Source organism: Coregonus lavaretus (genome assembly GCF_964263955.1).
Source record: "Coregonus lavaretus genome assembly, chromosome: 2".
NCBI lineage: Eukaryota > Metazoa > Chordata > Actinopteri > Salmoniformes > Salmonidae > Coregonus > Coregonus lavaretus.
This window is the reverse complement of record NC_139989.1, coordinates 52558475-52581302: the sequence shown is the minus strand read 5'-3', so window position 1 is coordinate 52581302 and position 22828 is coordinate 52558475. Positions and strand designations below refer to the sequence as shown.

Sequence of the window (22828 nt, the reverse complement as noted above, 5' to 3'; positions counted from 1 at the left end):
TCCGTTACAGTGTAATTGCAAGGGATGTTTGTTTCCCCTGTGCCTGTTTCGTTGATCGCTATTGGAGTGCATTTGTGTGTCAACTAAGGAATTTTTACATTACATTTACATCATTTAGCAGATGCTCTTATCCAGAGCGGAATAAACTCTGTATTCGGTGAATACCCTCCTGCGCCTGACTCCTTTCACCACACTCACCCTTCCAGTTAATCATACGCGCTACTTTGTATAAGTTATTGTCAAAGATAGGGCTACAGTGTGCGATTTTGTTGGATGAGATGCCATAAAATCGACTCCCTTTCAGTTGTGCGCACAGTGGTTAGAACTGATCTGAAGCTAGTTGTTCGGTGAAGTAGGTGACTTGATTCCTGCTATGTTAAATGTGCAACCAGAGGGAAAAAAACTCTAGACCACCTTTACTCCACACACAGAGACGCATACAAAGCTCTCCCTCGCCCTCCATTTGGCAAATCTGACCATAACTCTATCCTCCTGATTCCTGCTTATAAGCAAAAACTAAAGCAGGAAGCACCAGTGACTCGGTTAATAAAAAAGTGGTCAGATGACGCAGATGCTAAGCTACAGGACTGTTTTGCTAGCACAGACTGGAACATGTTCCGGGATTCTTCAGATAGCATTGAGGAGTACACCACATCAGTCACTGGCTTCATCAATAAGTGCATCGATGATGTCGTCCCCACAGTGACCGTACGTACATACCCCAACCAGAAGCCATGGATTACAGGAAACATCCGCACTGAGCTAAAGGGTAGAGCTGCCACTTTCAAGGAGCGGGACTCTAACCCGGACGCTTATAAGAAATCCCGCTATGCCCTCCGACGAACCATCAAACAGGCAAAGAGTCAATACAGGACTAAGATTGAATCGTACTACACTGGCTCTGACGCTCGTCGGATGTGGCAGGGCTTGAAAACTATTACAGACTACAAAGGGAAGCACAGCCGCGAGCTGCCCAGTGACACAAGATTTCCAGACGAGCTAAACCACTTCTATGCTCGCTTCGAGGCAAGCAACACTGAAGCATGCATGAGAGCACCAGCTGTTCCGGATGACTATGTGATCACGCTCTCCGTAGCCGATGTGTACTCCGAGCATGTGCTGACCAACTGGCAAGTGTCTTCACTGACATTTTCAACATGTCCCTGACTGAGTCTGTAATACCAACATGTTTCAAGCATTCCACCATAGTCCCCGTGCCCAAGGACTCTAAGATAACCTGCCTAAATGACTTCACGTCTGTAGCCATGAAGTGCTTTGAAAGGCTGGTCATGGCTCACATCAACACCATTATCCCAGAAACCCTAGACCCACTCCAATTTGCATACCGCCCCAACAGATCCACAGATGATGCAATTTCTATTGCACTCCACACTGCCCTTTCCCACCTGGACAAGAGGAACACCTACGTGAGAATGCTATTCATTGACTACAGCTCAGCATTCAACACCATAGTGCCCTCAAAGCTCATCACTAAGCTAAGGATCCTGGGACTAAACACCTCCCTCTGCAACTGGATCCTGGACTTCCTGACGGGCCGCCCCCAGGTGGTAAGGGTAGGTAACAACACATCTGCCACACTGATCCTCAACACGGGGGCCCCTCAGGGGTGCATGCTCAGTCCCCTCCTGTACTCCCTGTTCACCCATGACTGCATGGCCAGGCACGACTCCAACACCATCATTAAGTTTGCCGACGACACAACAGTGGTAGGCCTGATCACCGACAACGATGAGACAGCCTATAGGGAGGAGGTCAGAGACCTGGCCGTGTGGTGCCAGGATAACAACCTCTCCCTCAACGTGACCAAGACAAAGGAGATGATTGTGGACTACAGGGAAAAAAAGAGGACTGAGCACGCCCCCATTCTCATCGACAGGGCTGTAGTGGAACAGGTTGAGAGCTTCAAGTTCCTTGGTGTCCACATCACCAACGAACTATCATGGTCCAAACACACCATGACAGTCGTGAAGAGGGCATGACAAAGCCTATTCCCCCTCAGGAGACTGAAAAGATTTGGCATGGGTCCTCAGATCCTCAAAAAATTCTACAGCTGCACCATCGAGAGCATCCTGACTGGTTGCATCACCGCCTGGTATGGCAACTGCTTGGCCTCCGACCGCAAGGCACTACAGAGGGTAGTGCGTACGGCCCAGTACATCACTGGGGCCAAGCTTCCTGCCATCCAGGACCTCTATACCAGGCGGTGTCAGAGGAAGGCCCTCAAAATTGTCAAAGACTCCAGCCACCCTAGTCATAGACTGTTCTCTCTGCTACCGCACGGCAAGCGGTACCGGAGTGCCAAGTCTAGGTCCAAAAGACTTCTCAACAGCTTCTACCCCCAAGCCATAAGACTCCTGAACAGCTAATCATGGCTACCCGGACTATTTGCACTGCCCCCCCACCCCATCCTTTTACGCTGCTGCTACTCTGTTAATTATTTATGCATAGTCACTTTAACTCTACCCACATGTACATATTACTTCAACTACCTCAACTAGCCGGTGCCCCCGCACATTGACTCTGCACCGGTACCCCCCTGTATATATAGCCTCCCTACTGTTATTTTATTTTACTTCTGCTCTTTTTTTCTCAACACTTTTTTTGTTGTTGTTTTATTTTTACTTTTTTGTTAAAAATAAATGCACTGTTGGTTAAGGGCTGTAAGTAAGCATTTCACTGTAATGTCTGCACCTGTTGTATTCGGCACATGTGGCCAATAAAATTTGATTTGATTTGATTTGATTTTATGACCAACTTTGATCACAAGCAATAAATAGCCTACATCTCGTGGTCGCTGACAGTCTATGGAAAATGTATGTATACAGTGCGGTATGAGTGAAGCGAAGTAGGCTACTAGGCTACAAGAACAAGCATTCATGGCTAACAATGAGTCAACAGTGATATTGTAACTTTTACAGAAGTCCAAAGTCGCTTCTAGGCTACGACTATGGGTTCCATTTTTGATCTGAGCGCTGCTGTAAGACTCTATTTGCTGTATTGTTTCGTTGTACCTGTGGACTTCACTTTAGGCTTGGGACAAAGCCAAGATACTGAATTCACTTTTCTACTCCCTGCCGGCAGAACGGAATGTTTCTACCAAACAGCTGCGAAGAACGGAAGCCTGGAAGTAGAATACCAGGTAGCAGGCTTGGACAATTTAGTTTTCTGTGGTATTGAAAACACAGCTGACATTCTCTGTGTCATTCTCTCTCTGTGTGTTTGTTTGGTGAAATTTACAGTGCCTCTATTATAACAGTGTTATAAGTTGTATTAGTCAGTCAGTTACTGGATGCTTTATTGTTACAGCCAAAGGACTTTGCTCAGATGCAAATAATAAGATAAGGCATCTTCCTTCTATACAGGTGGAGCCTATAAGACAAAGCCAGCTTGCATAGCTGCTGGCATCGGCATGAAGGGCCAAGGCAGGGGAAGTGTTTACAAAGGGATCCACTGTGTCAGCATAAGGCCAGATACTCAAACTAACCTCTGAGCTATAGTAGCTGTAGTAGGCCTATGGCTTCTTCTTCTCCTCTTTCCTTCAGACATGTAAGGAGAAGGAGAGAGCTTACCACCAAATGTTGGCCTACTTGGTGTGTTAGTTAGTAGTCAAGTGCTTTGCTGCAAAATGCATATTAATGATGAAGATTGTTATCATTTATACATAGCATTTTAGTCATTTAGCAGACACAGTTGCAGAGTTAGTCAGTTGACTAGTATAAAAGGGTAAACCACTACGGGTTAAGCCCTTCATAAATTAAAGTTGAAGTGATGCGCATCATGCTACCGTATCAATGCCTACTCTATGAAACCTCAATCATCTGGCAGACACATGACTGTGGTAGGATGTCATGTTCCTCGCCACCCAACCCGCCAAGCCGTGACACATTTCTGTGGACTTTGTGTGTGTGTGTAGTCTGTGTGGAGCCTGGCAGGCTTACTGTGGTATCCACACAGCAACAGCTGAGACACACAGGGCTGAGAGAGACGACAGCTTGAGAGAGCAAGCTGAAGGACTGAGGGGATTGAGCCATTTTATACAGCAGTCTGTGGTGTGTGTCTGTCTGCCTGACTGTCTCTGCCTGTCTGTCTGTCCGTCTGTTACCCTCTCTCAACCAAGACCATGACACCACACTGGTAATGGCAGTGACTCATGCCTAAGGCCTAGTTTATATGGCCCAACATGCTGTGTTTCCCTCCTTATGTTTCTGCTGCCTGAGAGTGGAGTTAATTTGACATAAACAGACAGGTGGTGGGGAGTGGGTATAGTGGGTTTAGCTCATATCTACTGTGTTGTAGAGTTTGAATATGGCAATCAGAGACTGATAATGACCGGATTAACCATGAGCTGTGCAAACACTTGGACAAATAATATATACATTGTTGTAGTGGAGGGTATACACAGGTATACACCGTATACCCACTTATTTTTCAGTGGGCATTGCATATACTCACTTCTTAATCCCCACAATGCATATCAAAGTAATGTAGTGGAGGTATACACCATGTCAATAAATAAGGCTGATGGAACAGATCAGAATGTTTAGCTTAAAACGATTATTTCTTGATAATTTAGGAGGTAGGCCTACGCACGATGGTTCCAAAATGAAATTTGAAGGAGAACACTGTTCTAAAATATGCATCACACATGCGAGCGGTTTCATGGACAGAGATGGAAATATCTGTTAGAAATGTAGAAAGAAGGGGGATTTAAAGATGCAACAACTATCATGGGTTGCTAATATGACTAGGATAATGCCTTTGGCTGCTAGACAATGAAAGAAGGTAGACCTAAAACCAATAGAACAGGAGAACGCATATGAGGAGGTCTATATAAAATAATTGCCTCCACGTTTCTATGGTGGGATTTTGGCTTTAGGCTACTTTAGAGCAAGGTAAGACATGCCTCATATGAAGTAAAACGTCCAGGTTTCAAACAATTAAGGATCATGAAAAATGTAGCGATGCATAGTTGGAAAGGCTTTCCCAAAATCCTTATCAATTAAATGTTAACTAGCTACAAAGTAGCCTATGCTTACCTGGCAGAATGATATCATGATTATTTGCATCAATCCAATGGTCATTTGTTTTGCAAACTCCATATCATGTGCTACAGAAACACAGCTAACCAAACAACAGTGCTAGGTGCCTGTGCACTTGAATTAAAGGGTAACTACATTTTCCCCAGACCTCAAAAGTGGTATCCTGATGTGGTTTAAGCATTGTTATGGACTTAGAACATCACATTTAGTTGTTTGTCTATGAAGTGTGACTTTCAGAGCAAAAAAATGAAAAAAATATAAACAAAATCGGACTCCGTTGACAGCCTAATTTATCTGTTTCAATAGTAGGGCTATTAGTTTACTTGCATAGTACAGCTTGGGTTAGCCTGACTGTGAAAGACCAATATGGGATTTATCATTTTAGGTCGTTCAGAGTGTATGTCACTGTATCTCATAGAATGTTTTACAGAGGGCGCCTTTCCGTCGCCGGGCGGGCCGTTTTAGAAATGTTGGGCAACATTTGAGTATACCCACTTCTCCAGGCACCACTACAACACTGACTCTACCACCACTACAGTGTTCATGTGTCTACAGTATGTATGGACGTGGAGATGTGTGTGTAGACGTGGTGGCGTTCAGTCAGTCTATGGTGTCTGTCTGTAAAACTGGATATTCTCATAGGAACACTTTGAGTTAGATTATAATATAATTTCAACCATTCCCTCCTATTCCAGGTGATTGCAGGTGCAGGCCTGGATGTAGGCTTCACTCTGATCTCCCCTAGCGGATACAAGCTGGCCTCTGAGTTCAGGACATCTGACGGCATCCACACGTGAGTGGGCAAAACTTACTAACACAACCCTGACCTCCTCTAACCTCTCTGGAGTGGTATGAATGTCTCACCATGCTCGAGGATGTATGATTCAAAGTCTGTGTATTTTTTGTAAGGTGATGCCAAAGACACCTTTCCATCCTCTGGCTTACAGACAGTAAAGTTCTACACTATTCTCTATGACAGTTTGAATACTGTCTGACTTGCTCTGACCCTCTCTGACGTCATGTTTTTCTTCCTCATTGGTCTGTCTCCCAGGGTGGAGCCTACAGAGGATGGAGACTACCGGCTGTGTTTTGACAACAGCTTCAGTAAGCTGTCTGAGAAGATGGTGTTCTTTGAGGTGATCGTTGATGGCCAGACTGGGGACGCCTGGGGGGACGAAGAGTGGGCTGACATGGCCGAGCCGGAGAGCATGGTGGAGTACAAACTGGAAGACATCAGGGTGAGAAGGAAAGGAGGAATACTCTAACTCTCAGCCACTGGGACTGTTGTCTTTCTATCACTCTGTTTTTACACATCCCTTTTTTTGTCTCTTTTCATCCTTTTCGTCTCTCCTGTCTCACGTTTTTCCTCTCTTTCCTGCTGTCAATGTTCTATCTGTATTGGAAAGATGTAGATGTTTTTATCACTGGTGTGTAACACCAACAGAAATTCCTAGGAGCCATTTGTTGCACAGCAATACATTCCTGTGTTCTCTCTTTTCCTCTCCCACCTTACCCACTGTCTCTCTCCCTGCCTCTCCCTGTAGGAGACCATGGACTCAGTGCACAGGCACCTGGAGCGGAGCCGTCAAGTTCAGACCATGCTGAGGGCCTTCGAGGCCCGGGACCGCTACCTACTGGAGGACAACCTGTGGAGGGTCTCCTTCTGGTCCTCCATGAGCCTCCTGGTCATCCTGACCGTGGCCGTCACACAGGTCTACACCCTCCGACGCCTCTTCGACGACAAGAAGAGGGTCTGCAAACCCTAGTGTCCAGTGTCATCTTCCATCACCCCCACACCCATCCCAGTGGTATCTTCCACCATCCCCACACCATTCCCAGTGGTATCTTCCAGCAGACCCACACCCTTCCCTGTGATATTTTCCACCACGCCCACATCATGCCCAGTGGTATCTTCCAGCAGACTCACCCCCGGCCCAATGGTATCTTCCACCACCCCACACTCTTCCCAGTGGTATCTTCCACCACCCCCACACCCTTTCCAGTGGTGTCTTCCACCACCCCCAACACCCATCCCAGTGGTATCTTCCAGTAGACCCACACCCATCCCAGTGGTATCTTCCTCAAAGATGCCATAGAAGGGTGTTGGGACTAACAGGACCCTACTGTAAAATAATGGTCTCAGAGATTGAAGAAGAGAGAGACTATTGACAACAGTGATGTGTGGTAAATGAGTGACTGTTAGCAAGGATTTAGTGATGTTTGTGTGTGATGAACTTGATTCAGCTTTTGAGTGGCAGAAAAGGGCATGTTTGTATGTGAGTCATGAACACTGTATAATGATGTTTTGACAATTTTGTGTCAATCTACGAAACAAGAAACCAATGCAATAATAGACCATGTGGTTGTATGTTTTTAACATGGGATCTTAAGAGTGATATTAAAAAGGTTATTTATTTAATGACATGGTTATAACTTAACTACACCTAAATAAACACACACAAAAAACATTCTACTGTGATATAAGTTAATTGTGGAGAAAGAGTAGCCTCGCAAAGCCACTGATCCCGTCAGCTTATATTAAACACTGCAGCGGTTATCAGTCTGGTAATTACTAGGCAAGAGAAAGAGGTCTTAAATGAAACAATGACTGGTCTCATGGGACGGTTTTATTGAATTACAGATATTACATTTTTATTGACAAAGCCAAAGAGTTAATATTAAGTTGAATGTGGAAAAATTATTCCTGCCAGGAGAATGTTGCACAGTCAACCACAAGCATGGTTGTTATATACATCTCCAACACCACAAAACAAGATACAATCATTAATTTGAAAAAATATTGTATTTATAAAACCATAAAATCTCCATGATCAATTCCTTTCAATTACAGGTAGTGCAAGTTTGAGTGTCAAAAGTGTGCGGCGAAAGAAAATAAGGCAAGCTTATTGGCTACAATAAAACAGCACTGGATTAAAGGCATATTGCAAAGTTCTTGTTATTATTATTATTATAAAGTTCTGCAGTTGTCACCAGTTGGATCTATTATTGACATTGTACTACATTAGAATCACATTACCGGTATATGCCCTTCTTCATATAATTACCCTTACTACAGTATAAATAAAGTGTATAATAATAATATATATATATATGCCATTTAGAAGAGGCTTTTATCCAAAGCGACTTACAGTCGTGTGCATACATGTCACATATGGGTGGCCCCAGCTGTAATCGAACCTACAACCCTTGGCGTTGCAAGCGCAATGCTTTACCGACTGACCCTTGCGTAAGGCATCCATTGGAACTGGAATATAGATGGTTTGATGTTCTCTGAATACTGAACATGACATGACCCTTGCTGTTAAAAGTTGTGTATGCTTATGTGCTTACTCATCAGTGCTGTACTCAGCACTACCCGATTCATTCAACTGTTCCTAGCATCCTTCACCTTATCCCATCAAATAGTCACCCTACCGTTTGGCTTTTGGGGCCCTCCTCCCAATACACTACCATAGAATATTAAGGCTTGTCATCATCCCAAGTGGTGTTCCCCAACTGACACATCAAGTGATTAACTGTAGCATCGAATACAATGCAGTATGAGTGAGATTTAAAATGGTCCTATCTACAATTCCACCTACACACAATGTATTTACAATAATCTAAATAAACCAAACTTCTACACTTCAATCATTTTTATAGTTTTCTACAAACGTGTTCAATAGTAATTCAGACACTAATCTGTTGAGAAATGCCCATATTGCAAAACTGCACTTTACATGAAACCAAGAGGAGAGGTTGGGCCCCGGGAGACAGCTAACACAAACAATCAGTGGATTTCATTAAGAATTTGGCACATGAGCAGTCAAACAATTTGATCAGTACAAAAATAATTTCATTTTCTCAATGTTTGTTTAGTATGGAAATAGTGAACAGAAGTTGAACCCGTACTGAGAATGGTGTCAGAATTCAGCCAGGCTACAGCTCACTAAAACCCCTGGAGGGGTTGGAAATGTCTGTGTAGGTGCCAGCTATTAAAGGTCCAATGCAGCTGTTTTTATCTCAATATCAAATCATTTCTGGGTAACAATTAAGTATCTACTGTGATTGGTTTCAGTTAAGAAATGTAGAATGAAACAAAAATAGCTTTTTAGCATAGAGCAATTTGTCATGCACGAATGTTGCTAGGACTGTCTGGGAGTGGTTTGAGCAGGGAGGGGAAAACTGAAAACTAGGTTTGGAAGTCTCTTTCTTATTGGTCGATTAACTAATATACAGTCTGGTGATGTCACCAGGCAGGCTAAAACTTTATCCCACCAAAACAGGCTGAAATTTCAGGCGTTTTTTTCAAACCGCCCTTACACTAAAAGGGCATTATAACTCTATATAAACCACAGGAAAATAACACTTTTGACTGCACTGGGCCTTTAACAGTTTTAACGAGATGTTGAGTGAGGGTATCAAGTTGTCTTCTTTACCACGTGACTGTTCTCTCCCAGACATATTTTATTACAGCTTATGCAATGAGATTTCATTTCACTTGATGAAAAAAAGCCTTTAAAGGAGGCTGATTTTCCTGAAATGTCTTCAGTTATTGTAAAATGAGTACATCTTTGACAGTTGCCATGGAAAAAGCTCCCTCTTGTATTTCATGTTATTAACTAAGTTATGGCTTTTAGAGTTTAACCAGCTCTGAAACCTATTCTTTGGAGAATATTTAAAGTTAAGGTGTTCAAGGTTTATGATTCTTCACAGGGCCGGTTCTCTTGCTGGTATGTGGACAGTGCATCTCCAATCCCATCCTGCTTTGGGGCAAGGTCACCACTGGTTACGACGAGCAGGAGCAGGCCGCCTGTTCAGGGACAATCATAACGACAGACCAACATTAATCACACTCTCTCCCATTCAAGTATTTTTAATGCGTAATGCAGTTTGGTGATTGTGAGGGGTTTAGCAACTCACAACAGACCTTTTGAGAAAATATAGGTTTTTGTAAGGGAAGACCTAAGAACATTCATTTCCTATCATTAAGAGTTTGTGTCCATCTAATCTTCCTGCTTTATTTAGCTGATCATTCCTCCTATTACCATAGCTGCCTGTTTTCTATAGGCAATGTGATGTATTATGGGCAGCAAGAGACAGAAATCAAATCAAGTTGAATAGACCATAAACATTGAATAGAATCAGTATAGTTGTAGACTAAAGGCCTTGTACAACCCACCTCCGCTATTGTTACTAACACTACAACAGAGTACTGCGTTCTATAGTACAGTATGTGCACCTTGCATTCAGAGAAACATCATCAGGAAGGCAGAAAAAAGGAAAGACTGAATAAGTTATTATTATTCCAGGAATTCTTGTCCTTCACAACTTTCATTCCACTTTTAACTCAAGTCAAAAGGCCCGTTAGCACAGAAATGAGCATAGCAACATCCACAGTAAAGGAGGGGGAAGAAGAAGAGAGGAAGATACCAGGAGAGAGACCCAGGAGTGAGGTCAACCAATGAGACAGGAGAGAGAGGGGGGACCACACAAGACACAAGGAGACACCAACCACCAGTCTCTTTATTGTACACAACACCTCTTTATTTAGCGCTCGTGTTCCAAATCTGTTCGTTTGTTTATTCAAATCCATGAAATTGCTACAGAGGCACTTGACAATGCTTTGCAAAAACAAAAGAAAGAGATTGATGCAGGTCGGGGGGGGGGGGGGTACACCCATTAGGGAGAAAGGCAGTCACCAACATCTTACACTTCACAGATCAGGAAATGGGGTGTAGGGGGAAAGGCTACAGTGACAGATACCGTCAGGTGACAGGGACACTTTCATAAGAACGGAACGTGTTCAATTCCCCTACGACTCCTCAACATCAGAGTGACAGCATAAATGTAAGGCCAATCTCTTCCTAGTTGGGGTTCTATACTTGGTCAAGAGATTGAAACCTTTGGGAGCATGGATAGACTGCATTTCCCAGAGGCTTTAGTTGGAGTTAGCTGAGATCAGAGTCAGACACCCACTAGCAGCACTGTCACTGTAGCCAGACCTGATGGAAACATAAGGGAAGAAAAACACATTCTGCCCAGAGAGTCTGTGGTTTTAGACAGTTCCTACCAAATTGACCCTCTACCTGTACCACATTTACTCATACAATGGATTTCTGTAAGGAGTACAAGGTATTGGGCTGAGCTCTATTTAGTTTGGACAGGTTCTCCAGGCAGGATGTGCATGTACACCAAAAAGAGCAACAAAAGTTTAACTTCCGTCACCCGCAATATTCATCATCAAATCAAAACAGAAAAACATCAAAGTAGTCCATTTGTCACTCACTCTCCGGACTCCTCCCCATCCCACCCCCAAAATACACCCAGTAAAGAATCACAGCTGTGAAGACAGACACTCTTCACTCCTATCTAAACCCTCCCAGTGGCAACAGTTATTCCAACTAGAACCCTGTAGTCTAACTCACTATCAGAAATACTTTGTTTCCCTTTCTAGAGGGGGAGAAGTAGGCTGAAGGTGCTGTATACAGCTGAAATCATTTCTATCAAAACGACACATGACAAATGCCCAGGGTTATAAATAATGAATTAATACGATCTGGAGATCAAATCAACGTTTCCCTACATCCCAAGCTAATTCAATATAACGGCTGTGTTAGTGCTTCAATTAGTATAACGATTACTACACATTAAAATGTTTGGTTTTCAATGAACACCATTAAACACCATTCTCCATCAGTCCTTTTTAAAAATGGAGACATCACCATCTCTGTGTGTCTGTACTGAGACTGTCCTTCAGCTATGTACAATGGTGTTTCCAAGACACCGGGAGGGTCTCTCAACCATAAAGACAAATTACCATTGAATTGTGACAGGAAGAAGTTTCGTTCCTAAACAGCCGTCTCTCCAGCTCTAACCACATAGCTCCCATTCCCTTCCCTGTCTCCCCACCCTCTCACCCTGCCCCAGGAAACCATACTGGACTCTCCCCTTCACCTGTCCTTGTCCTGAATGGGACTTTGAATGAAGGTCCACCCGAGGTTGGTTAAGGTCTCAGTGAGGTTAACAGACTTAAGGTGCTGGGATAACTCTATAGTTAAGGATGAGTGGAGAAATCATCTCTCAAAGTGCTGACAACTCTCTCTCCTCCATGTTTATTGTGCATAGTCTTAAAGTAATGACAACCTCAACGCTACCAGAGGATGTATGGATGTACACAGAAGTGCTTCAAGTGGTATGAATTTTTTTTTTTTATGTATGCACTCACTAACTAAGTCGCTCTGGATAAGAGCATCTGCTAAATGACTAAAATTTAAAATTTAAAATGTCAATCTAGATGACATTTTCTCAACGGTGGCAGGACATTCCAATAATAAACGGGCACATTTTATAAGGCTCCTCTCAGCCGCATGTGTTGCCCTGCACTGCTAAATTGTATTTTTATGCCTCCTTTTGCTGTGATTAGAGACTGGTTTTTAAGCTACATACCGGGGCCATTAAAACAGACAAGTCACTCAAATAAAATAAGAAGAAAGTAAATCATCAACACCACCGTAGTCATAATAATAATAACTATTTTTCAGTATGAAATCAAGTTAGAAAAACCATGAAAATATGAACAGGATGAGTGTGTATATTCCACAGAGGTCTAGGGTGTAGTAGAGCGTGAGGCGAGGGCATGTCTAAAGATGTCTTTAGAGGTTTTAGACTATGCTGCAGTCCACCTTTTCAGAGAGGAAATTATTCTGTTATCACAAAAAACAGGCTGCTTAGGGGCATGTCACTTCCATGTACCCATACCCATCTGATGCCGTGAGTGCACCCTGCTGGTCAAAGGTGAGCGATTAACTCTTTATGAATCAGGTGGATATTTTTCTATGGTACAATATCCAAAACAGTGTAATTATATCTCTTTTGATTCAGAATATTCAAGTGGTTATGGTTTCTTTGCTTCTTTAGAATGTGGAGACCAGAGAGAGCCCACATGTGTTGGAGACTAAGGGAGGGTTAGCAGCTTATATCAGAGAACAGTTTTAGTCAACTACATTAGTCTGGTTGAAATAGTATATATATATATATATATATATATATATATATATATATATATATATATATATATATATATATATATATATATATATATATATATATATATATATATATATATATATATATATATATATATATATATATATATATATATATATATATATATATATATATATATATATATATATATATATATATATCAATGTGCATAGATACTATATAGACGCCCCCTTCTCCCCTCCTCTCTAGCCCTCCCTCTCTGGCCTCAGTACACACACAGGTGAACCTGGCTGGATCTACTGGGTAGTCTAGTCTAGCAGGGAGGGCTCGGCAGGGCGGATTATGGTGGGCCGGTGTGGAGCGCCAGGGGGTCTTCGGCTGCAGGGGGGAGAGAGAGCAAGAACAGGAGGTGAGATATGCTCACGGAGAGACATGAGAGACAGAGAGAGACAGAGACAGAGACAGAGACAGAGAGAGAGAGAGAGAGAGAGAGAGAGAGAGAGAGAGAGAGAGAGAGAGAGAGAGAGAGAGAGACAGAGAGAGAGAGAGACAGAGAGAGAGAGAGACAGAGAGAGAGAGAAAGAGCAGGAGAACAGAGGAGAGATCGTGAGACGTGAATGGAGAGAAACAATCCCACAGAGAGATAGGGAGAACAGAAGAAGAAAGAGAAAGAAAGGGAGTTGAGCGCAAAAGAGAGAGGAGTTAAGAAAATGATTTTATGAAACAGAGAAGATAACCAAGTTCTAGAGGAGAGAGAAAGGAAGAGAAGTGTGTAAAGAAAATGTGGAGGTAGTAATGTGAAAGGTGGGACTGGGAGGAAACTTAAATCCATCTATTGACATCAACAGACAGTCAGAGCCAGGTACTGCAGTTATAGTGATAACCTGGCAATTCAACAATGAATAAAGAGGGTTACACAGGTTAATATAGTGTCCATGAGGAGATATTATTCCTGTGTAAGGATAGGTAGGTAGGTACTGCTCCCTCCTGAGGGGCGGAGGTGGTCTTACCTGGGCACGCCAGGGGGGATGCGAGCGGGCCGAGAGGGGATCAGCGGGGGGGCACTGAAGGGGTCCTGATGGTTGATGGTGCCAAAGGCGTTAATGGGCGGCGGGCCCGGGCGAGAGGGGATTGGGGGCCCCCCAAACGCTGGGGAGGGGTTTAGGGGTGGTCCCGGCCTTGGGCCACTCACTGCAGGCGGACGGCTTGGGGGAGGGGCTGCTGCGACCGGGGGGCGGCGCTGGGGGGTGGGACTGGAGAGAGACGAGAACAGAGAGAAAGAGGCGTGGGGAATGGAAAAAAAACAGACAATGAAATATACATCATTATACAAACACTGCACAACTACAACAAGCTTTGGTCGACTGTACAGTCTCTCACACATGACCCCCTTTAGTTCCAAAATGTGACAATGGATGAAGCAAAACATCTTCCATTATATGAATTTGAGAGAATTGAAGGTACATTCACTCAATCCATTTTAACGTCAAACTCAACAAATCCCTGTTGTGTGCGTATATACACACACGCACACACACCCTCTCCTCTCCTCTCACCTGGCCTCCCTTCCTCTCCCCTCCTCTCACCTGTTCTCCTGCATCCAGCTGTCGTTGACGGGCGGCGGCACGGGGACAGTCACGGTGGTTGTGGTGATGTCCCCGATTATGTGCAGCGCCTCCTTGAGGGCATGGTACATGCGGAGCATCTCATCGCGGCGCTGCGCCTGGTCAGCTGACTCCTCCATCAAGCTGTTTTGGTCACCTGATGAGTACAGGTAGGCCAGCAGCTCTGAGTGGATGAAGTCCTTAGCCTGGGGAGGAGGAGAGAGGAGAGGAAAGGTGAGGTGAGGAGAGGAGAGGACCAACGACTATGGAGAAATGGTGGTGTCTTATTCATTTCAGTAGACTCACATCATATTAGTCTGCATGGAGCCATTGAAAGATGGAGTCACTGAATAGTCAACCCTCAGTGATGCCAGATGAGAGCACCTAACCTAAGCTCATCCACTAGAAAACACAAACACCCCGGCGCTTGTGGAAACACGTCAACACATAGGTACACAAAGCTGGCATACAACCATTTCATGGAAACCCCTGCTATACGACAGAGCCTGCTAAGTATAGACTGTCTCTAGGCTTTTTTCACTCACGCTGTTGATCATGAGGTGCATGATGGTCTTGGGCATGAGGTCCCTGATGGACTTGTTGACGATGCCAATGTAGGAGTCCACCAGGTTACGGATGGTCTCCACCTGCCTCTCCAGCTGGGGGTCCATGGAGAAGGTTTCTGATGGGGCCGTATCCTCAGTGTCCACCTGGGGAACACAGAGAGATGTTACCTCTGGATGGAGGTAGAGGAAACATGACCGGTCCAAACAGGCCCTTTGAGTTGAGGCCACACATACCTGTTCTCTCTGAGTGTTTGAGGTCAACACACTATAACTAATACTACTGCATGCCATTGGGATACATTGTGGTAGATGTATGCCATTGGGAATCATACATCCAATCCCTCTGATATTAGACAACATGTACCTCATAATCTCCCTTGAATCATGAATTGGTGTGCATGAGAAAAAAGAAAAAAAGCCATATGACAATCATCAGTGATGTCATCAATAAGTATAGGTGTATGCCTATTGTTAATCAAACACAGACAAAGGCTGTCACCACAATGTGTCCGTTTGTTTGTTTGACCTCTGCTTCTGCTAACATTCAAACTTCAAGGGTCGGTTTCCCGGACACAGATCAAGCCTAGTCCTGGATTACAAAGCCCTTTCAATGGAGAAGCGCCGTTGAGCATGTTCTTAAGTCCGTCCAGGACTAGGCTTGATCTGTGTCCGGGAAAGCAACCCAACGACTATTTGAGTGAGTTTGGGTCCAGTACCTGGTCCTTCTCAGGGTAGACCCCAGCTCTCAGGAAGGAGGCCTTCCAACTGTCCACATCCTCCTGGGTGTCACAGGCCAGTTCAATCTGACGCAGGTCCTTATACACATTCCTGCTTGATGGATGGCAAAACACAAACAGAATCAGGGTCAATTCTATTTAATTTCAGTCAATTCACTGAGTAAATTTCCCTCAATGCTTCTCTGAGGATTTTGTAACATTTAAATGTCAGTTTACTTCCTGACTCCCTGAATTGAAATGACACTTATGTGGAACAGGATACACAAGGACATACATACACAACACACACACATACATTTCCCTAACCTGGATTCAGTGTTGAAGACGCCAAAGACGTGTTTGGTGGACATGAAGCCTTTCTCCACATCCCTCAGCTTCAGGTTATCTAGGGGCAGCATGTACTTCTTCTCTTTCTCCTAAAACACAGAGAGAGGGGGGATCTGAACTCACAGCAATAACATCTTGAGGAGCAAATCCTTGAAGGCATTAAAAACACTAAAGTACACAAATAAGAGGAAGCCATGAAGACAGCCATTAAGAAACTATTCATGGTCAACTTTGAAAAACTGTGGAATACAACACTGGGCCACACTAGGCTTCTCCACCAATGAGCAGACAGAGTGGAATGCATTTCCTCTGTATGAGACTGAGACCACCAGGCTGGCAAGAAGAGAGGGAGAAAGGGAGGATGAGGGGAGAGTGGAGCAGCATGGGGGAGAGAGACGGGGGGAGGGATGCCAGCTTTGCACTGTTGAGGAGAAGCATCTGGAAGCGTTTGTCTGCACTATCACAGAGAGCCGCACAGTCCCAACAGTTACATCACTCAAAGCCCCTGCCCTCGTCACACACACACACACCCCGAAACACAAATATATAACCACACACATGAAAACATACAAACACCCATGTGCTTGTGCAAACACATAGACACATGAAAGTGGCATACAACCATATAAACCAAGACAAACATACACCACCCCCGCCCCCCAACCCGCCCCCCACCCCCCAACCCGCCCCCAGTAACCCAGTACGATTTCCTGCAAATTCCAAAGTCAGATCCCTGCTGGAACATTTCAGCCCGCTGCCACGTCAATGATTCCAGCAGGGATTGACTTTGGAATTTGCAGGAAATCGTACTGGGTTACTGGGGGCGGGTTGGGGGGTGGAGGGGGCGGGGTTGGGGGGCGGGGGTGGTGTACTGTTTGTCTTGGTTTATATGGTGGTATGCCATTTCATGTGTCTATGGTTTGCACAAGCACATCGGCGGTATCTTTTGAAGCTCTTTTCGTTTCGCTGGGAGAGAGAGGGGACATCTTTGCCAAAGCCTGGGCTGCTCTGAGCGAACCAATGGTAAGTTTAAAAGTAAGACTATATTTCCGAATACATCCGCTCCCTTGTGGTTTTGGTTTATTTCTTTAATATTATTTAAACTTTGTTCAACTAAAACATCATAAAATATGTATTATCGATATGCCTTTTCCAACCTTTGAAATGGCCACTTGAAATCTTGTTTTTTTGGGCTGACTGTGCAGAGCAGTGTGTAGTCACACAGAGTGGGCAAACACTTTGCTGTTTTGTTATGGTGCAAAAAGTACTGAAAGTAAATACAGTAACGGCTGTTTGAACTTCAAGTTGATCAAAATCTATAAAAAAGTTGTAAGCTCAACATTTCTCCATTATATCATCATACTAAATTAGTCAATAGTTATATTTGGACCTCAAAGTCTGAGTGTGGTTGCTTTCTTTATCAGAGGAATGTTTACTCTTCCTCCATCTCTCTACCCCCCCCCCCCCCCCCCCCCCCCTCCCCTCCCCCCTCCGTCCTGTCCCTAGGGCACTGACCTGCAGCCGGAGTGACCCCGCGGGCCCTCACCCCTCCTCACCCCCCCGCCTGCCCAGTGTTCAGACTACCTGTTCATCAGGCTGCAGCTGAACAGTAGTCTGCACATTGGTTAGGCTGGGCCGGGACACACACACACAGGACACATCTAACCACCGGCCGGCAGGGGCTCTGGTGAGAGGCTCTAGCCTGATCTGATTCTCCACCATGACAATGAGAGGGAGGAGGGAGCATGCAGTGCAGATCATATATCAGCCCATTGACTGGTAGCAGAATTAAGATTATGGTTATGATAATTCATAATAATTTCTTTCTGGCAGTTTGTATTGTATTAGTATGTGTTGTATTGTACAGTATTTTATTATCCCAGTCTTAGACACTAACCTCCTCATCCTTGTACCAGGATAGTGACTCTGCGGTCAGGATGAACCAGTACTCCTTGGAGCCTCCTTTCATGATGCTGATGTTGATGGTGAGCCAGCCTTTACGGATCACCTGTTAGGGGAGAGATAAGGGTGGGAGGGTACAAGGTATACCAGGAAGATGGAGGGAAAACACATTTGTCATTAAAGTATTAATGAGTTTGCCTCCTGGAGATATTGTGATATGACTAAGTTAACTAATAAAAATATTCCCTGGGTCCTAAGTGTGAGTTTTGATTTCTCCGGTCTTAGCAATATAAGCACTAAGATGTTCTACTTACTCTATATAAACTATTCTATTCTGAGTATTAAGATTTACCACTAAAACAATGTTTCTGAACCTATATCACTGATGTATATAGTAAGCATACAAAAGCATCATTCAGAAAGGAGAATTAACTGGAGTTTTACACATTTTAAACAGGAAACCTTAATAACCTCAAAACAAACAAACAAATAAATATGGGGCATCCAGACCAAATGGGCCCCACATGGGATCAGGGATCAAAGGTCGGCGGTGGTATGTTAGGGTAAGCGGGTCAGTAAAAGCTAGCCTATACAAGGTTAGCCAAAAAAGACTAGGGTTAGTGGGTTAACTGGGCAGAGGACTCAGACATACACTCCAGTGTAGGGCCTGTAGGAGGCTAAATACCTATCTAAGGAACAGGAGAAAGGGACGGGAGAGGCAAGAGGAGGAGGGCGAGAGTGTGGGAGAGGAATACAGCGATATGCAGAGACAGTGGAGACGGGTAGACTGAGCCACAGCTCACGGAGCGGACGGGTAGAGAGAGGGGGGATGAAAAAAATAAAAGGAGGATTTAAAGAAGGGAGAGGGAGGAAAAAGAGATGAGGCAGGGTTGAGAGGTTCTTTCTGTAGACGAGAGTTTTATTAGAGCAGAGGTCTTCAACCTTTTCATGCCCAGGGACCCCCCTCGCAGACAAACCGGCAACCCAGGGACCCCCATCATACATTAGCAAACATTATTTTCACGTCTTGTTTTATCAGGTGAATGATAATGTCAAGAAGTAGTAATGGTGATGTCTAGGAGACGTAATAACATTTTTAAATGAATAGATTTGATAAATAGTTTTTCATTATTTTGACCTCCACACATTATAACTGGAAGAGGAAGTGTAAACTCTAACATAGCCTATTAGCTAGAAAGCTAACTCCAAATACATTTTTGCTAAAAACAACTGTTTAGCTGGTTAAACAAATGTTAGCCATGTGTTGCCAAAAATGTATGTCCTTGTCAAGAAAGCTTACCAGCAGCACTTGCCGCATTGGTAGCCTAATCGTGGGTGCTTTTTCAAAGCCTATGTCAGATACTCCAGTGAGCGCAATTGGCTCCAATGAGTGTAATTTACTCAATATTAGGAGTTGAGAAATAAAGTTGACATAATTAGAAAGATACTCTTATTTTCTACTGTATGTAATTCAACATTTGTTTATTCTGTTGTTGCTAGTGATATTCATAAAAACATTTAAATAAAAAGCACTTTTTATTTTTTTGGGGATCCCGTGCAGTACGTTGGACACCTAAGGGGCTGCAGACCCCCGGTTGTATTAGGCCTTATTAGAGTACTGCTCTTATTGTTAGTGCCATTTCATAGAACCATCAGGGGCAGCAGATATCAAGCTTTGACAAGAATTCTGTCAATTTATGCCGATAAAACAGAGAACATCTCAACCTCTCTCTCCCTCTTTTTCCTGTGTCATAACGGCTGGTGTGGGTTTATGGGGGTGGGGTCATTAGTAGGAAAGTGACAAAAGAAACAAGAGAGAAAGAGGCTGTAACATAGGAGTTTGTTAAATTCTCAGTTTGCCTTGGCGAGGAATTCTCTTAAACCCCTCTGAAATGAGAAAAAATAAAATAAAATAAAATAAATAACCTGGCTGGCAGTCAGTGCTAAGTGTTCAAGGTGAGAGACAGACAAGAGGAGTGTGAGGTGACAGAAAAGGGATAGTGAGACGCTTTTAATGTTATGACACTTCTTACCGCACTGTCTAAAAAGAAGCCCTGACATGCAGGATAGGTCAGTGATGATGACAAAAAGAAAAGTATTTTCCCTGTTCTATCTTTAGCTGTTGACTACATCTGATTTTAAGGTTATTATCGCTATAGAAAATTAGGGCACTTGATGGCATGATTGCCTACATTCCTGTCAAAAGCTTCCCTACATTGTAACCACTCATAATCCAGCAAGCATTTCAAAAGTAAACACATTATTTTAGGTCTTCTCACACATCTTGTTGTACTACCAGTTGGTAAATCAAACATGGATACATTAGATGTACGGATATATACAGATTCCAAATGATTATTAAACCCAATTTATATTACTTCAAAATCATATTTGATCAGTGATTTCATGTAAATTATAATCATTGATTGAATCCTGACACCCTCCCTCTGCCCTTCCTCCTCTAGCGCCATCCTGTGGTCCCTGATTGGAATGACAAACAGCCCCAGAAGACCTGTGACTGGGTCCCACACAGAATGGTTTGTGGACAGTTGAGGTGTGCTACTAACATATTGTTATAGTGATGATTGGAATATTGAGTTGTGAAAATATTGAGTGGAAAGTTTACATGCAACGATAAATTAGAGAGAAAACATCAAGAGGAGATTTCAATGACACCAAAAGGATCGAAATGTGGACATCTAGTGTATGATTATTGGTGATTCATGTCTCCTCCCCCACCCCTGAGATGTTCAGGACCATTCGACAGCAAGGCAAAGTGTGGCGGTCACTAGTTACACCCCTGGACAGGGCAGCATGGGTAAGGACCAAAAGCAGGAGAACTGACGCCAGCCACTCTCACATCCTCCCAACTCTTCCATAGTCTTTCACAGGGAATCATAACATTACACTTCAGTGTGGTACAAGAACGTGATTATTATTTATTTTTTAAATTACAATTCTGCCTGTGCTTGGACAGAACTGCTTTCAACAGGTTTGAGAGTATAAAGATAAAATGTTAGTAAAATTCTATCTACTTGCCAATTAAAGACAATTGCTGTCTTGTTAAGTGAAACCAACAATTATTGAGCATAACCCGGATGTTATTGAGAAAGCCGTTACCGATTACAGGTAAGGGTAAAGCCGATGAGAATTACATCACTACGATATGATTCTAATTGATCTCCGGTTTGCCATTAGTCTTGAGACTAAGACTCTACTACCTCCTCCTGCTCGCCCTCTCTCAGTCCCTGTGGAGTAGAGAAGATATGACCAGAAAAAACAGCTCATCATTTTGAACAGGAGTTCTGTACAAAGGAGTAGGCTGGAACAAGTTGTCAAAACACCAATTCCCATAACCCCCCATTCTTCCTTAAGTGTCAGATGTCTGGCCTCAGTTCTCCTGCTCTGGTGACCCCTGCTGACCCCTAACAGGGTGTGGCTTAGATCTGTGGGGTACTTACCAGAATCTCACCCTGCAGGGATGGGAGGGGGGTTGGGGAGTGGTTAGGGAAAAAGATGGCAGGATAAATCATAGACAGGAGAAAAAGGGAGAAGCAAGCAAGCCATGGAGGTAGGGGAGTGGGAACATGGGTAAAGGGCAGAGGGGTAGAATGAAAGGTTTGAAGATGAGAGATAGAAGTGGAAGGAATCCATGAGACAACCGGAGAGATGGAGAGAGAGGTTGAGGGATAGACACAAAGATGGAAGGAGAGAAAAGATGGAGACAGCGAGAGATGGAGAGAGAGGGAGCAAGAGAACAAGAGTTACATGCGATTAGATTTCCTTCAAGTACCACACGTCGCTTATTTGATATTGGTTGCTTCATTGAGCGAGGCTGGGTCCCATGCACATTCTGAATTACAATACAAAAAGTGCTTGGGTTAGTTGAAAAACATAAAACAAAATAATTCTGTGATTAATTGTTGCTTTGCTGTTGGGGTTCATGCCTTGGTTGTGTTACAGTGCCGTGCAAATAGTGATAAAGTAATGATAGTTGTAGTAGAAACATAGCTGGTCATTTCATATGCAGGGAAGCAGGGAGGGCTTGAATGACTCTAGTCTAAGGCAACTCTCCCCTCGTTGAAATACAGTGATATAAAAGGTATTTCTATAGGATATATCTTATAAAATATGTACACTTACTAGGTTTCTAGGAACCTGAGATGTGCACTCTATAAGTGTTGAGCACAGTGAAGCTGACATAACATTTTCACATGATTTTAGGTATTTAGATATCACATTAAAGCATATAGACTTCAAAACACTTTCAGAGCTGTTTGGATAACACAGGAAAAGAGAGGTGCCAGGTTTATAACACAGTGGACAAGGGGTTAAATTAACATCTGACTTAACAAAGACAGGGTGGTATTTGGCCATGATTTGCAGGGGTTATCTTGAAGCTACTTATGTTTAAGTAAATAAGTTCTGTTAGGTTCTAAGTGTCAGGTTAGGTTACCAGTAGTTGAGTCTATTAATTGGTAGCATAGGGTCAGGGGTCAGGTATGTTACAACATGTAAATATGGTAAAGGGGGAAGTGTCAGTCTGTGGCAGCTTAATCTGGGGGTTGATCAGATTGGGAGGGCTAGGTAAGTGAGAGGGTGTGACGAGGAGGGACAGTGTA

General features: G+C 43.6%; 2 protein-coding genes and 1 long non-coding RNA gene across 9 annotated transcripts in view; 2 read left to right on the top strand and 1 right to left on the bottom strand.

Moving 5' to 3' along the window:
* Nucleotides 1-2968: 2968 nt before the first annotated feature.
* Nucleotides 2969-7482, top strand: LOC311137476 (transmembrane emp24 domain-containing protein 1-like; the record flags this gene model as incomplete). The annotated part of the gene is made up of 4 exons (XM_084172014.1): nt 2969-3160; nt 5756-5853; nt 6112-6298; nt 6605-7482. The coding sequence occupies 4 exons, from the start codon at nt 2969-2971 to the stop codon at nt 6824-6826; spliced, it is 699 nt and encodes a 232-aa protein (XP_084028140.1). The 3' UTR covers nt 6827-7482.
* Nucleotides 7483-8080: 598 nt separating this feature from the next.
* Nucleotides 8081-22828, bottom strand: part of LOC311138300 (dynamin-2-like) — a 38263-nt gene continuing 23515 nt past the window's right edge. For 2 of the 7 annotated variants that reach the window (XM_084172980.1, XM_084172979.1), the window contains 8 exons: nt 21428-21454; nt 18202-18312; nt 16284-16393; nt 15957-16071; nt 15220-15384; nt 14657-14880; nt 14081-14323; nt 13273-13448 (listed from right to left, as the gene is read on the bottom strand). In XM_084172980.1, the coding sequence (XP_084029106.1) occupies nt 13379-13448; nt 14081-14323; nt 14657-14880; nt 15220-15384; nt 15957-16071; nt 16284-16393; nt 18202-18312; nt 21428-21454 (1065 nt within the window). In that variant the 3' untranslated portion in view covers nt 13273-13378. Of the gene's footprint in view, nt 9874-13272; nt 13449-14080; nt 14324-14656; nt 14881-15219; nt 15385-15956; nt 16072-16283; nt 16394-18201; nt 18313-21427; nt 21455-22828 lie in introns of those variants that run through there. The other 5 variants (XM_084172983.1, XM_084172985.1, XM_084172981.1 and 2 more) reach the window with 4 other exon arrangements.
* LOC311138351 lies at nt 17243-22821 on the top strand. Its single transcript, XR_014614038.1, has 3 exons — nt 17243-17327; nt 17811-17991; nt 18221-22821. It is a non-coding gene; the product is annotated as an uncharacterized lncRNA (long non-coding RNA).